This window comes from Muscardinus avellanarius (genome assembly GCF_963383645.1).
Source record: "Muscardinus avellanarius genome assembly, chromosome: 3".
Classification (NCBI taxonomy): Eukaryota; Metazoa; Chordata; class Mammalia; order Rodentia; family Gliridae; genus Muscardinus; species Muscardinus avellanarius.
In genome coordinates, this window is record NC_137788.1 from 28477715 (window position 1) to 28494284 (window position 16570).

General features: G+C 53.9%; 1 protein-coding gene across 1 annotated transcript; it reads left to right on the forward strand.

Moving 5' to 3' along the window:
- Positions 1-11968: 11968 nt before the first annotated feature.
- GJB3 (gap junction protein beta 3) lies at positions 11969-12793 on the forward strand (the record flags this gene model as incomplete). The annotated part of the gene is made up of 1 exon (XM_080692843.1): positions 11969-12793. Exon 1 carries the CDS (start codon positions 11987-11989, stop codon positions 12791-12793), a length of 807 nt encoding a protein of 268 aa, XP_080548969.1. The 5' UTR covers positions 11969-11986.
- Positions 12794-16570: the final 3777 nt, after the last annotated feature.

A 16570-nucleotide genomic window follows, 5' to 3' on the forward strand; every position in this document is an offset into this window, starting at 1 on the left:
CAATAAATTTCCCTTCATGCCTCAACTAATTCAAGCTGCATTTCTGTCATTTGCAATTAAGAGTCCTGACTAACACACCTAGACAATCTCCGCTCTCCTGGGCCGCTCCCTCTCCTCCCTCAGCCCACCCGGGAGCTGGGAAAGTCCTGGGGCTCCATCCAGGCCCTCCACTCCAGCTCCCTTCAGCGCCCACGCCCACCTGCTCACTGGATGATCCATCCTCTCCCAAGGCCTGATTTCCATCAGGACACCTTGAATCCCTAACCCATGTTTCCATCCCTCTTGTCTTCGTGTTTTCTTGTTGTTGTTGTTTTAGTACTAGGGATGAAACCAAAGGCATTCTACTTCCAAGCTACACCGCAGCCCTTGTTTGTTTGTTTGTTTGTTTGTTTGTTTGTTTTGTTTTGTTTTTTTAAGCAGGATATTGCTAAGTTGCCGAGGGTCTCACTAGGTTGCTGAGACCGGCCTTAAACCTGTGATCTTTCTGTCTCAGCCTCCCAAGTACTGGGATTAAAGGCATGAGCCACCATGCCTGGCTCCTTCTTGTCTTTTTTAATTGTGATAGAATATACATAACCTAGAATTATTACTTAAGCATTTGGAAGCACACAATGCAGAGTCAGTCATTACATTCACAATGATGTGCAACCAGGGCCACTGTCTAATTCTAGAATTTTCCATCACCCCTGACTAAAACTCTGTACCCATGAAGCACTAACCCCCACTCACTCAGCTGCCTCTAAGCTCCTTCCTCTTTCTGAGTCTGCCTCTCCTGGATGCTCCACAAAGGTGGAATCAGATACTATTTGTCCTGTGATGTGTGGTCTGTTTCGCTCTGCCCTGCAGAACTCCCCTCCTTTCTGGGTTGAATACAAGGCCATTGTATGTTTATACCACATTTTGCTTATCCATTCACCCGTAGATGGACACCTGGGCTGTTTACACCGCTGAGCCATTGTGAATACTGCTGCGAGGAATGTGTGCATACGATGTGTGTGTTTGGGCCCCTCTGTTCATCCCCATGGTGTATACCAGGACTGGACCTGCAGGGTCATACGGTAATTCAATGTTTAACTTTTGGAGGAACTTCCAGGCTGTTTTCTGCAAAGACTAACCCATTTCACACCCAGAATGCATGAAGGCTCTGATTCCTCTTCTCTTTCCTGAGACCTGGTCTCATATTTACAGCGGTCTCTGGTCATCTCTACGCATGTGCCCCACCGGGAGCTCAGGCCCAAGCACAGCAGGGCACTTAGACGCAGAGGACGCCGTGGTTATGTGAGAGGTGCCCGTCCGCAGCCGCGCCCCATCCTGAGGCTCCGGGGTGAGCTACGTGTTGGGAACTGGGTGAGGCTCCGGGATATGTGTGGGATGGGGTGAAGCTGTCTACTATGTGCTTGCACCATAATTTAAAAAGGGGGTCTTTTCAAGGTCAGGTCAAAATGGTTGCACCAGAGGGGGGGAAAAAAAGTTGCAGACATAAGTATCATTTAGAAAACTCCAAGCACAGTCACCACTTGGTTTCTCCACCTCTCCCAGCACAGTCGTTTCCCCCAGCCAGTGGAAGCCAGCTACCCCGTTGCTTAGCCCAGGACCTCTCCTATCTGCAGGGCTAATGAATTCAGGAACGACCTCCCTGCAGCCCAGCTGTAAGCCAAGCTCTCCTCTCTGGTGTCCAGCTAAGCCCAGGATCAAGGCTCTAAAAGCTCCAGGAAGCTCCCACACTCCAGGTAGCAGGCTAATCTCAGGATGTATCACGCACACCTCACCCCAAGCTGACTTCCCCAGCCATCCGGACGGCCCACACCGGGCAGCACAGCCCAAGCAAAGGGCCTCCCCAGCCCAGGAGAGTGGAGGCTGGGTGAGGACAGACAAACTCCAGCCAGCACACACCATCTTCAAGCACCAAGGGTGCAGGCGAGGTGGAGGGGAAAGAAATGAGGCTTGGTCAAACACGGCTGGCTTCCTGCAGGAGGGTAGGGATGCTGGTTAAACAGCCACTCCACACAGAGGGGCTACAGTTTTAGATGCTAAGGCTAGGGAAGGTTGGCCAGTCTGCTCCAGACAGAAGAAAAGACAAGCTAGGCATGGTGGCGCATGTTTGTAATCCTATCCTTTGGGAGGCTGAGACAGGAGGATTGTGGGTCACAGCCAGCCTCAGCTACTTAATGAGGCCCTTTGCAACTCACTGAGACCCTGTTTCAAAATAAAGAATTAAAAAACAGGACCACGGGTATAGCCAGAGGCAGAATGCCCCTGGATTCAATCCCCAGTATGAAAGGAAGAAAGGAAGAAAGGAAGGAAGAAAGAAAAGAAGCTGAAGCTGGATAGGACCTGGTGTGTTCCCAGGACAGCAAGGAAGCCAATAACAGGGATGGCCAGTGAGGCCAGAGAGGCAGAAAGGAGGCCAGAGAGTTTAGCTGAGGTCCAGCCCGACCGGCTCGGGCAGAAGCTCAGGCCATCAGAACGCCTTCGGCTATCAGTCTGGGTGAGCAGGAAGCCAGCGGGGCATTTTGAACAGAAAGATGCACAGGATCCTTTCTGGAGACCGTGCTAGTAATGCATGAATGGGGGTGAGGGCGAAGGCCGGGGTAAGGGTAGTTATGAGGCCGTTGGATTAATACAGGAAAGAAGTGGTTCGCGGTTTAATGTTAGCAGGACCACATTAATGGAGTCGGTGACCAGTGGTCAAATGTGGGAAACATCTTGAAAGTAGCACCAACATGATTCTTCCACTGAATGTGGGTACAGAAAAGAGAGTCAACAGTGACACTGCAGTTTGGAGCCTGGACAAGTAGATGAATAAAGATTCCATTTGCTGGAAGAGTCAATAAGAAGAGAATGTCGGCGAGGAATAAAAAAAAGGGTGCTGCCAGATCAACAAATTTAAAATCAACAACACAGGGGGTAGGGGGGTGCTTGGGGGGATTAAACCCAGGGACATTCTATCTCTGAGCTACACCCCTAGTCCTATTTTTTATTTTTTATTTTGAAACAGAATCCCAATAAAGTGCTAAAGGCCTCAGTAAACCGCTGGGGCTGCCCTCAAACCTGAGATCCTTCCTGTCCTGGCCTCCCAAGTACTGGGATTATAGGTGTCCGCCACCACGCCTAGCTAAGAACATCTGATTTTATAATACAAGTGTGTCCCATATACTAGCTAAAATTTAATTTGGTATCTTAGTTTTCACCGTTTTTGTTTTGTTTTCTGATTTGCTTTGCTTCCAAGCCTGACAGCCTTAATAAGTAATTTGAGACATAGTAAGGGCGAGATTCCTAAGGAAATCCATTTTTTGAAAAGTCTATTAGCAGTAGGAAGCATGAGTACAGAGTCCAGGGAAACAGTGTGGGCTGGGGACAAGTACTTAGGAGTTGTCGACCTAATTTTGATATCTTAAACTCCAATACCGAATGGCATTACCAAGAGAGTAAGCACAGAGAGAAGTCTCTGGGCTGAGTCCAGGGCTTAGACACTGGGAGCTGAAGGAGCCCGCAAAGGAGACGGAGAAAGTCCAGTGAGGACGGAGGAAAATCAGGAGACTGTGATGAAGCCAAAGAAGCCAAGTGCTTGGGAGGGAGGGACCGCGCCATTCAGTGCTGCAGAGGGCTCTGGGAAGTTGAAGATGGAAGCTCAACTGACCGACCTAGGGCTTAGCACTGGGGATCTCACTTGGGAAGTGGCAGTGCTGAGGACTGTGCCCAGGGGCGGTCTACCTCTGAACTACACCCCCAGCCCTTTATGGGTTTGTTTTCTTTCTTGCTTGCTTTCTTTCTTTCTTTCTTTCTCTCTCTCTCTCTCTCTCTCTTTTTTTTTTTTTTTTTTGGTACTTGGGGTGGAACCCAGAGGCTTCCTACCTCCAGTCTATACTCCCAGACCTATTTTCTATTTTATTTGGAAACAGGGTCTCACTAAATAGCTGAGGCTGGCTTCGAACCTGTGCAATCCTCCTGTCTCAGCCTCCCAAGCGCAGGGATTACAAGCATGCACCACCACACCCGGCTTATGTTTTTTATTTTGAAATAGAATCTCACCAAGTTGCTAAGGCTGTCCTCGAATCTGCAATCTTCCTATCTCAACCTTCAAGCCCTGGGATTACAGGTATGCACCATGTGGTTGTGTGTGTATGTGTGTGTTAAAGATGGAGACATTGAGCCGGCCGTGGTGGCGCATGCTTGTAATCCAGTACTTGGGAGGCTGAGACAGGAGGATTACGCGGGTTCGAAGCCAGCCTCAAGCTACTTAGTGAGGCTCTCAGCAGCTAAGTGAAACCCTGTTTCCAAATAAAATATAAAATAGGTCTGAGAGTATAGCCTGGAGGTAGCAAACTCCTGGGTTCCATCCCCAGTACCACACACACACACAAAAAAAAAAAAAAAAAAAAAAAACAGATGGAGAAATTGCATCACATCTACCATAGTGGGGCCCATCCACTAACGAGCCAGGGCTGAGGGCGAGAGAAGACAGTGAGGTTCTGGTGGGCAGGCAGGGCAGCTGAATCAGACGGCCACTCAGCGGCCTTGTGTTATTTCCCTTTGAGGACAAAGCAGGGCAGGCAGAAGTTCCGAGCGACTGTGGACATCTTAGAAGAGCATCCTTCTAGCCGAGGTCCTGAGATGTTGCTTCCTCCCATCCGCAATCCCAGCGCGGCAGGCTGGAAAGCGCACGTCCTCTGGCTGCCCCCATCCCAGTGGCTTCTGCAGACCTGTCCTCTGCTAGGGGATGAGAGGGTCCTCAGGCTCAAACGCAAGGGCAGCCCTAGCCGGAGAGGGAAGCTTCCCCATCCCCGCGACCCCTGCCTGAGCAGAGCTCCACACGGAGCGGGTAACGTGAGGTCAAGACCAGTCTAGGCCGAAGCCTGGGCTGGAGCGAGCACCGTGGCTTAGGGCCTGCCACCCCCAGATGGCAGGTGTCGGGCCTGAGGGAAGTGGGGGTGGAAAGGGAGCTGCCGAGCCCTGGCGCAACCCGGCCTTGCCCCAAGGCGGGGGGATGGCCTAGATGGCCTCCCACACAGTCCAACTCAAAGAGCAGAAACTTGGGGTGCGGTGACAAGGCCTTGAGTCCTTGGAGCTCTCTGCTAAAGTGGGGGAGCTCTCCCAGCTCATGCCCCAAAAGCAAAGGTCAGTTGGGGGCACACTGCCTGACCTCAGAAGGGTGGTTTCTGATAGGGTCCAAATGGCAGCACCTACTTGATAAAACCACCCGATCACCAGAGCAGAGGATCCCAACCCCACACACCCACACCGCCACCCACCGCCACCTCATGCACACGCGTGCCGACCTCCCAAGGCACACCAGCCACGGCCACCATCACACATGCTCATGGCTGCCTGCACACACTGCCACCTAACACGCAGACCCAGACTAACAAGTGCACGGACGATGCTCATGCACCGCCAACGTGCACCCAGCGTTGCTTTACAATCATGACTGTGGGTCTGCTACAGCCCAGGCCCGGGAGACCCCACAGGGATGTGACCCGGGAGCCCCCGTGCCCGCAGATAACCTCAGAGAAGCTTATGAACAGTGACCACCGAGGACATGGGGTGAAGACCCATTAGGTGGGGTGACAGGGAGCACCTCCAGAAGAAGGTGAGCCCTGAATAAGGAGGCGGGACGTGCCGGGCGGCCAGTGGGGAAAGCACAGCCCAGGCAGCAGGGGCAGAAATGCAAAGGCCAGAAGGCCGGGCAGGGTGGCTTGCTCTAGGAATGGAAAGAAGGCCACAGAGACTGGAAAGCCGGGATCAAAGGGATGAGGCCAGGCAGGGGGAGGCTAGGGGCTCCTGGCAGCCTTCTAGGCCAGCCTTAGGAGAGTGGGAATTAGTCGAAAGGTAATGATAAGTCACCGCAAAGTTTATATATACATATATATATATATATATATATATATATATATATATATATATATAATTTTTTTTTTGCGGTACTGGGGATGGAACCCAGGGGCATTTGACCTCCAAGCTACACCCCCTGCCCTATTTTTTATTCTTTATTTTGAAACCGGGTCTCACTGAGTTGCAGAGGGCCTCACTAAGTAGCTGAGGCGATCCTCCGGTCTCAGCCTCCCGAATGCTGGGATTACAAGCGTGTGCCACCACACCCAGCTTCACCACAAGGTTTTAATAGGGGAGTAACATGATCTGGTTTATATCATTAACACAAAACTGACAAAACATGGGATAAATTATCACTTCAGTTCTCAGAGTGGCAAAGGCATTTCTTATTAAGACCAAAACCAGATGCCATAAAAAATAAGTTTAATTCATTTGAGTACATAAAATAATGTTTATTTCTGCATGGTAAAAATTACATATACAAAGTTAAAATACACGTATCAAACAAGAGGAGGGAAAATTCTGTTTGTATCACAGAGGACTTTCCTTTTTTTTTTTTTTTTTTTTTTTTGCAGTACTGGAGATGAAACCCAGGGTCATTCTACCTTTGAGCTACACCCCCAGCCCTTTTTTTTATTTTTTGTTTTTGTTTTTGTTTTACGGGTCTGGGGATGGAACCCAGAGGCATTTGACCTCCAAGCTACACCCCCTGCCCTATTTTTTATTATTTAGAAACAGAGTCTCACTGAGATCACAAAGGCCTCACTCACTAAGTAGCTGAGGCTGGCTGCGAACCACAATCCTCCTGTCTCAGCCTCCCAAATGCTGGGATTACAAGCATGCACCACCATGCCCGGCTGAGGACTTTCCTTAATGTGTAAAGAGCTCCTAAGAAATCAATAATTAAAAAAACAACAAACTAACAGAAAAATGGGCAAAGAAGCCAGGCATGGTGGTCCATGTCCGTAATCACAATACTTGGGAAGCTGAGACAGGAGGATTACAAGTTCAAGGCCAGCCTCAGAAAACTGGCAAGGCCCTCAGAAACTTAGTGAGATTTATTTCAAACTAAAAATAAAATAGTGCTGAGGATGTAGCTCAGAGGCAAAAGTCCCCTGGGTTCAATCTCCAGTACCACGAAAACTAACAAATCAAAAGCACAGTGAGGTACCATTAGCAAAGGTCATAAAGTCTGCTCACACAGCACAGTGGCCAGGGTATGGAGAAATGGGAACTCTCGTGTCTCACATAGCGCAAGCCAATGCAGCCATGGAAGAGACCTGACAATATCTATCAGAATGTTAAATGATCGTGCAACTCTAACCCAAGAGCTCCACTCCAAGGAATGTATCTCATAGACACGGCTGTTAAAGGAGTTAAATAATGCTTGTCCATGGATACATTCATCTCAATGAGGTTAGAAATAGAAAAGATTGGAAACAGCCTTAATTTTCATCAATCTGGGGCTGATTAAATATATTATAGTAAATATAGTATTCAGCTCCTTTTTTGTGTGTGTGGTACTTGGAATGGAACCCTTCTACCTCCAGGCTACACTCCCAGACCTATTTTATACTTTTATTTGGAAACAGGGTCTCTTAAGCCAGAGAGGCTAGCTTCAAACCTGCGCGATCCTCCTGTCTCCGCCTCCCAAGTGCAGGGATTACAAGCGTGCGCCACCACGCCTGGCACTGTTTAGCTCCTTTTAAACAGAGCTCTAAGCCAGGCACAGTGGCACATGCCTGTAAAACCAGTACTTGGGAGGCTGAGGCAGGAAAATCTCAGGTTTAAAGTCTGTCTGAGCAACTTAGCAAGGCCCTCCCTGTCTCAAAATAATTTAAAAAAAATTTTAAATAAAAGGGATCGGGGTCTGGCTCAGAGGTAGGATATCCCTGGGTTCCTTTACCAGTACAGATGATAGATAGATAGATAGATAGATAGATAGATAGATAGATAGATAGATAGATAGATAGATGATAGATTGATAAATAAATAATAGTTATATATCTACCAATAGGGGAAATATCCAATGTGCTATTAAGTAAAAAAAGCAAGGTGTGCTATGATGTCCACAGCATACGTCCATAAGTCAGATGACAACTCTCTCCACAGATGAACAAGCACAGATGATTCAGGAAGGAAAATCGTGGCCCTGGTGTCAGGTGGGCTGCTCTAGCCACCATGGAGACCCTGGGAATTTGGACATTATTAGTGAGGGATGATAGTTAAAGGCCCAGGACTAGATCAGCTCACCAGAGAAGGAGAAGGCCCTGGGACACACCCAGAGAGAGACCTGGGCATGGGGACTTCCAGGACAAGAAACCAGGAGCAGGTGTCAAGGAACCTGGAGAACAGCATGCTCCAAGGAGCCACGGCCGCGGTGACAGGTGCCTCTGACAGTCAGGGACAATGGGGTCAGAGGTGTCACCATCTGACTTGGCACCCTGGAGATCTGCGGTTGCCTTGACAACCTGATTTTCATGACATGATAGGCACAGAATCATTGTTGTAATGGGCTGGAAAGTGAGCGGAGGGGAGGAAGTGGGGAGACCAAGCAGAGCAGCAGGTGGCACAGCCGTGGTACCCACCGTCCCACCATCGACGCACACAGACTCAAGCCAGCATGGGCACACATCCACCCAGCACTGTCCAACCTCAGCACAGATGGGCAGGGACCACGACAGCAGCCAGTCAAAGGCGGCCTCTGCCTACGGCTTTGCCCAGTACAGACACTCACCACTGCTGAGACCTCCCAAGCTGGCTCTCCTGCCTGTCTGTGACCCTGGCTCTCCTACCTGTCTCTGGGCCTCCGTTTGGCCATTCACAGAGGCAGGAAGGTGCCTACCTGCCACAGCCGGATGCTGTGTGGATGAAGTAAAGCACGTGGGATGGAGCCTGGCATGCAGATGTCTCTGAGCTGGCAATTCAGTGTAGCCTCTACCACCTGTGGGAGCAGAAGGAGGGGACCATGACTGATCCACAACTTTGGGTCACTTTTTAAATGTAAAGGGGTGCTGTTCATTATGTTGGGACCACAGGCATGAGTTGGTACAGTCCTGGGCAAATGTGACGTGCAGTCGCCATGTGCAGGCAGTCTAGACAGTAAGTTCTCAGGCCCCAGGGTGACTAAGATTCAGGGCTTGATTCCAGGGAAATCTGGAAGTCTGGGAGTTTCCCAAGGAGGCTGGGGTGCCAGGGGCTGCCATTAGGTTCCTAGGTATCACAAACAAGTGAGACAAAGTATCCTTGTCTCCAGAACCCATCCCAGGTGCGCCCAGCCAGCCTCTGTTGGGAGGAGATGGCACAGGCTGTGTTCCCCCACCCCACCCCACTTCTCCTTCCCCCTCCCTCCCCCCCCTCTCTCCCCTAGAAGTAACCCCCTTCCCAGCCCACCCCACCCCTGCACACCTCCTTCCCTCCCTGGGGTCTCACTGTTCCTCTCCCCATCTGCCCCCACCCCAGCTCTGCACCATGTACCTGCCTCCTTCCAAGCCGCCATCAAGGACCCTGGGCACTGGGGGGCAGGACAGAGTGTCTTCACACAGGGTGGAGGCCTTGCCCAGGGCAGAGACCTGGTCGGGCAAGGACCAGGGCCAGCAGGGTGCGGGCACGGTCTCCCTGGCAACAAGTGGGGGCGAGTCCTGATTGCAGCCGGTCCCGTGGCCTGGCACTTAACAGTTTGCCAGGGCCTCCCGCCTCTAATCTCATTGGAGCCTGTGCCACAGCCCTGCCCGTGGCTGCCGATGCCCCATTCCAGGCGTGAGCACGCTGAGGCTCGGCCAAAGTGGCCCCAGGGCGCGCAGGATTAGAACCCGGGGCCAGCACTGTGCTGGGCTCTGGACCTCTCCCTGGACGCCCACCCCACCACAGCTGGACTCAGCCTCCCTCTTCTCTGCTCGCCTAGGTGACTCAGGGAGCGCTCCCACGGTGGCCACACAGCTGCTGAGGGTAAGAGGAGGCAGGGGTACCTGCAGAGGTGTGAGGATGGGATGTGGAGGGGCAGCAGAGGGAACCCCAGCACCCCAGCCCACCTAGCCTTATGGTCCCTCGGTTTTTGGTGAGGTGGCGGTTCCAGTTCTGAGGAGGGACCAACACCCCTTCCCAGAAGGTCCCAGGCGCCTGGAGTGGAGGGGCTGGGGCTGGGGCTCTGGGGGCAACTTCCACCTTTAGACACCTGCTCAGGGGCAAGGAGCAAAGGCTGGGCGCCCTCAGCTCCAGGCTGGGAGAAGACAGCTGTGCTGGGGTCTTGGTTTGGGGGCCCGAGGGGTCCAGAACCAGCTCCTCCGGTCCCCAGACCAGGTTTGGGAGGGAGAAATTCCTTTTCCATGAGTCGCCTCCCTGGGGTGTGTCTGGCAGGCGGCTGCAGCAGGGCAGGCGGCCTGACGGCACACCTAGAAAGTGGAAGGCGGAGAGACAGCACCCTGCAGGCCGCCTTGGAGGTGTTGTGGAAGCCACTTGTGGGCCCCCTCCTCCAGGGCTGGCAGGCGGCACCCACCTCCACCTGAGCCTCCTCCGGAACTCTCCCAAGGTGAGTGGCAGACGAGACAGGAGGGAGCCAGGTTCTTACAACAGCCCAAGATGATAGGAATTTGTTCCCTTTCGAGATAAAGGAGCAGACCACCATTAAGGGATTCCTAGACATCACCCAGCTAGCGTGTGGCGCCTGAGGTCTGCACTCAGGTGGAGCTCGGTGGGTGTGCAGCCCACCTTTGGGGAGGACCAAAGGCAGGGTTCGGAGGGAGCAAAGTGGGGCATAGGTGAGGGTGCAGGAATGAGGTCTCCGCAGTCACCCCCATCTCGGGAGACCGTGCGCCCCAGAGGACGGGCACGGGAGGCTGCAGTGCTGAGGGGTCAGCACACTCCCTCTCTCCTGTACCAGCTGCCCCCCTGGGCTCTTGCCCAGCTGCCAGCCCCTCTGAGAACCCAGCATGCACTCCTTTGCCCACTCCGCATTCCCCTACTATGTGCCCGGTGCTAGCTAGGCACTGGACATGAAGCATTCAAGCGGGGGAGACAGACAGAAAAATACCAATGGAGAAATGGCAAATATGTACATTTCAAATGGTGATCGAGTAACATTGATGGAGAAAGTAAAGGGGGTGGGAGAATCTGGGGTTCAGTTCTAAACACAGTGAGAAGCTGGCGGACAGCCGTAAGTAGGGGGTGGCATGGGCAAGATCAAATGGACCCAGGGGCGCGGGAGCAGGCTCTGAAAGGCCAGCAAGGAGGGCAAGAGCCACAGTGGCCTGGACTGAGGTGGCAGCGCGGGCACCATGCAGGCAGCACCCACACTCGGAGGCACTGACATGTGTGCTCGGGCCCACACAAGCACAGGAAGAGAGGTGTGTACTCTCACACACATAGAGTGCACTACCTGTCTACACCCTCTGAGTCACCCAGGGCTGGGAGGAGCTGTGTGGTCTGTGGACCTGACCAAAACACACCTCCCTGCGTCCAGCCCAGCACAGGGAGGCATGCTGTCTACCTAGACCAATCCCCCACTGCTATCTTGACACCCACTGGCTGGGAGGCAGGTCTCTCCCCTCCCCCAGCCTCAGTTTCCCCTCTATACAGTGAGGCTTATAAGGAGGCACAGGCAAGTAACAGAAGGGGGGCTGGGCAGAGGACCCACAGGGAGGGGCACAGAGGGAGAGCGGGCCCTAGCACACTGCCTGGCCTGGAGTCCAGCTCCGCCGTATGTGAACCCCATGACCTCTCTGGACTTTGCTCTGGACTTTGCCCTGATGCCCAGCCAGTATTTAATGAACGTGTTCCAAGTACAATGCGCTCTGCCATCCTTAAGGCCGCTGGATTATCATTTATTCATCTGTATATGCGGAGCAAAGTACTATCTACGTGATAGTAGTGAGCTTGGTGTGTGGCTCTGAGGAATTGCTCAGTAAGTCGTCCTCGCGATTAGCCAACGCACATGGCCTTCTTTCCTAGCCGGCTGTGGGCAGGCTACCTGTCCTCAACGTGCCTCAGTTCCCTATCCGTAGCTTGGGGAGAATAATGGTCCCAGGCCCGCGGGGTCATCGTGATGGCTGAATTCCCGCATACAGTGAATGCTCGATGCCCTCACCGCTGGGTTAACAGCTGGCTCTTCCCGTCCTCCCTCAGGCGGGCCGGGCCCCCCGCGCCCCCGGCAGGCACCATGGACTGGAAGACGCTCCAGGCCCTGCTGAGTGGCGTGAACAAGTACTCCACGGCCTTCGGGCGCATCTGGCTGTCGGTGGTGTTCGTCTTCCGGGTGCTGGTGTACGTGGTGGCCGCCGAGCGCGTGTGGGGTGACGAGCAGAAGGACTTCGACTGCAACACCAAGCAGCCGGGCTGCACCAACGTGTGCTACGACGACTTCTTCCCCATCTCCAACATCCGCCTCTGGGCGCTGCAGCTCATCTTCGTCACGTGCCCGTCGCTGCTGGTCATCCTGCACGTGGCCTACCGCGAGGAGCGCGAGCGGCGTCACCGTGAGAAGCACGGGGCCCAGTGCGCCAAGCTCTACAGCAACACGGGCAAGAAGCACGGCGGGCTGTGGTGGACCTACCTGCTCAGCCTGGTCTTCAAGCTCCTCATCGAGCTGCTCTTCCTCTACGTGCTGCACACCCTCTGGCACGGCTTCGCCCTGCCGCGCCTGGTGCAGTGCGTCAACGTGGCGCCCTGCCCCAACACCGTGGACTGCTACATCGCGCGGCCCACCGAGAAGAAGGTCTTCACCTACTTCATGGTGGGCGCCTCGGCCGTGTGCATCGTGCTCACCATCTGCGAGATCTTCTATCTCATCTTCCACAGGGTCCTCCGAGGCATGCGCAGGAGCAAGCCCGCCAGGGGGCGTGGCCTCCCAGCCTCCACCAGCCGGGCCTCCACCTGCCGCTGCCACCACAAGCTGGTGGAGGCCGAGGAGCCCGACCCGGCCGAGGCCAAGCTGCGGGCCTCAGCCCCCAACCTGACCCCCATCTGACCCCGGGCTGGTGTCGCGCGGTGAAGGGGTCCTGCGGGTGCGGGGTGCCCCCTCGTGGAATACACTAAGCTACCCTATTTGTGTTCCATGCCAGTATTTTTGGACACTGGGTATTGTGCAGACTCAGTGCCAGCCCGCGGAGGAGACTTTTAAGCAAGCACATTAACTATATGCATGCAAAGGTGTGCTTAGCGGCTCTTAGCAGGGATTCTTCTATGCGCCTCCCCGGATGCTGGGCCAGGCTTCCTGGAGGAACAATATGGAGGAGGAGGAGTGTGCCCAGCAGCCGCAGCAAATACAGAGGCCTGGGGCTGCGGGAGGAGAGATGCTTACCCCGGGCTGCAGGCAGCAGACCAAAGGGTGTCTTGCCCTTGGGAAGAGCTGCCAATATTCCCCAGGAGAAAAGGTCTGCAGCCCCTCCCCCAAGCCCTTTCCCCAACCTCAGGCAGCAGGCTCTTCTGTCCTCTCCAGGATGCTCTGCCTGGTGCCGCTGGTTCCCAGGCACTACGGGATGTGCCCGTAGGGGGAAAAAAAAACCCAAGGCAGTTTCTTTGAAATTAATAAAGCTGTGTTTTATACATGTTGGCTCTGGGCTCGGTCTCCCACATTCCCACCGACTGCTTCCTGATGGCAGGGAAGGTGGCCCCCAGAAGAGGAAAGAGCCACGTGGCTTTGAGGCCGAAGCTAGGGAGGGGATGCAGCAGGAGGCTGAGCTGAGATCTGGCCAGGACTGGCGGGATCCTACTGACCAGATCCTAGTACCGATTAACATGTTTGGATTCTATGCATGGCCAAAAGAGGGCGCTGCGCTCTCTCCTCAACAAGGCTTCTAATCTTCCTAATTAGACTCTACCCTGAGAACACACAATCACTGTCACTCATTAAAAGCAAACCACACTCCCACCTCCCCTTTCACCCAATCACTGTCACCTCAATGGGCGTCCCCACCCTGTGTACACACAGTCTCTGCTGGTCATGCTCTCACTCTATACACAAAGACTGCACGCAGCCCGAGCCTCACCCAGCCCCAGAATCAGCTCATTCTATTCCACTTTCCCTGAGCATGTTCTCCACACCAGACCCTTGGAAGAATGCAGCGACTGCATGGGGAAGTAGGTCCTGAGCCCAAGGTGCTGAGAATCTGCGGGAGACAGAAACACAGCCGTCTCTGTGCCACTCCTGGGGTGGCCTGCAATTCAAGGGACACCAACATTCCAGGCCAGGCCAGAATGGGAAGCAAAGGGGGTGCAAGGCTATCCCAGCCCAGAGGAATGTTAAGGGACCGCAGATGCCAAGGCCGGGAGCCAGCAAGTCAGGAGCGGTGAGCTGAGAAGTGGGCAAGCACAGGGCGCGGGACTGGGTCAGTGCCTGGCCACTTCAGAAGTACCACGCCTCTGCCCACCTCGCTACGCCTTGGACAAGCTTTCAGGACCTCAGCCTTGCCATTCCTACTCTGCATCCACCAGGGTCCCACCCGGCAGAAAACAGATGGCACATTCCAACCAGGTAACTTTAAAGAGTTTCTAAGAAAGTGATTTCAGAGGTATAGGCTTGATTAAGGAAACCCATAGGGGACCACAGGAGCGTGGGGCTAGCGCAGGGAGAGGGCAGCCAGGAGCTCAGGGATGCACTGCCCCAGAGCAACCAAATAACCCCCCAGGTCACTCTGCCATCTCCTGCCCACCTGCCAGTGGCTCCCACTGACCCGGCCCAATGGGACATCAGAGAGCAAGGGAGCCCCGTTGGGGCAGCCTGTGCAGGCAGCCCCCCAGGGCACAGAGCAGGGCAGGCAGCCTAGAGGGAGCCCTGGGGCAGAGGGACTGTGCTCAGCACTTTACTCAGGACAGCTCAGACTGGTAGAATTGTAGGAATCAAAGGAGACGCTGGAGGTAAAACACTAGTGCAGCGCTGATATATCCAGTATACATCCAGGTGAGCCTGTGCACAGGCCCGGCTCCATCCAGCACAGGCGGCCTCCGCACAGCCTCCGAAAGAGCGATCCTCACCACTAGCTGCTCTGCATTCTATCACCTTCCTGGCTGTTTCCAGCTGCCTGGCCAAGGGTGGCTTGGAAGTCAGAGCAACGAGAAAACATCACCAGCTCTCCCAGCAGGGACTGAACTGCCAGTCTCGGCCATGTTTCTCCAGGCTGCAGGCCAAGGCTACCACAGAAGGGACATTCCAGCCCCTCACGGCTTGAGAGCTGTTTTGAGCAAAGCAATTCACTGATCTCATCATCCAGCAAGTGTTGGGCCAAGAAACCACAGGGCACCTCACCGTCACCACAAGGTGGCCCTAGTGTCCCTTTGGCCTTCTGTTCCCAGAATACACCTCTACCTCCTTTCCTACACTGTCACAGCCACCCTGCGGCCCAAGGTGGACAGGTCATTTTATCTGCATTCGCCCTGGCCCAAACTCCCTATACCAACTGAATTTGTGCCCCACCCTTGCCCATAAATTGAAATCCGACCCCTCCCAGTGTGGTGGTTTTAGTGGACCCTTCCAAAAATAATTAGAGCTGGGTGTGGTGACACATGCTTGTAATCCCAGTACTTGAGAAGCTGAGACAGGAGGATCAGGGCTCGCAGCCAGCCTCAGCTACTTAGTGAGACCCTCCGCAGCTTAGTGAGACCCTACTTCAAAATAAAGAATAAAACCAGGCTGGGGATGTAGTTCAGAGGTAATATGCCCCAAGGGTCAATCTTCAGTACTAAAAAAATTAAAATAAAAAAATAAAACAGGGCTGGGGGTGTAGCTCAGAGGAAGACTACCTCTGAGTTCAATCCCCAGTACCACACACACAAAAATAAAAAAGAAAGAAAATTAGTTGTGAAAGCGGAGCTGTCTTGAGTGGGTTGGTGCCCTTATTAGAGGCAGGAGAATGATAATCTTGTCTCTGTCAAGTGAGGATAGGAGAAGGTAGCTATCTGCAAACCAGGAAGAGGGTCCTTTTCCAGAACCGGTCCGTGCTAGCACCTAAGCTTGGATTTCCAGCCCCCAGAAGGGTGAGATGCGGTGTTTAAGCTGTCCTGTCCCCGGTGCTGTCAGAGCAGCCCCGACTGACAAAGACACCATCTCTCCCCTGGCTCTGGGCCTCCAGCTCGCTGCTGCCTTCCCAACCCGGGAAGCAGACTCCGAGGAAGGGCTGAGTGCAGAGGGGTGCTGGAGAGTTACAGGTGCAGATGGAAAAGGGGGAGCAGGATGGAGCCACAGCATCCACCAATGTGAGAGGAAGCCTACACAGCCGGGCCCTCTGCCACGTCTGGGCTCAGTCGCTGCCCAGGGTCACCCCAAGACACCCAGCCTCCTGGACAGACCCCAAAGTGTTAACAGGTGGAGGCTGCCACTGATCAGATTCCACATAGCTGGGCAGTGAGTCCTGCACTGAAAGCTGCTACCCGGATTTGCCACCACCCCCTCAGCCTATTCCCAAGGCATCAGACAGCCCCTTGGAAAATCTCAGCTAGGCCTTGACACTCCCCTCCCGGAGGACCCAACCTTTCAAAGGCACAACCCAGGTCTCCAGGGCCTCCGAGGTGAGGCCGCCCACACCTCACCTCGCCTGCTGTTTTTCTGAAGTCACCTGCTCCAGCCACACTCACCTCCTCACTGTTCCTCAAACAGGAAACCATGGGCATAGGGCTGCCCCAGGACCTTTGCAGACCAGGCTCCCTCTGCCTGAGCCCAGAGAGTTTCCCTTGCACAAAGTCCTATCTAAAGTTGAGACTGGCCACCCTTGCACCTTCGACCCTCTCTGCTTTATTTACCCCACAGCAT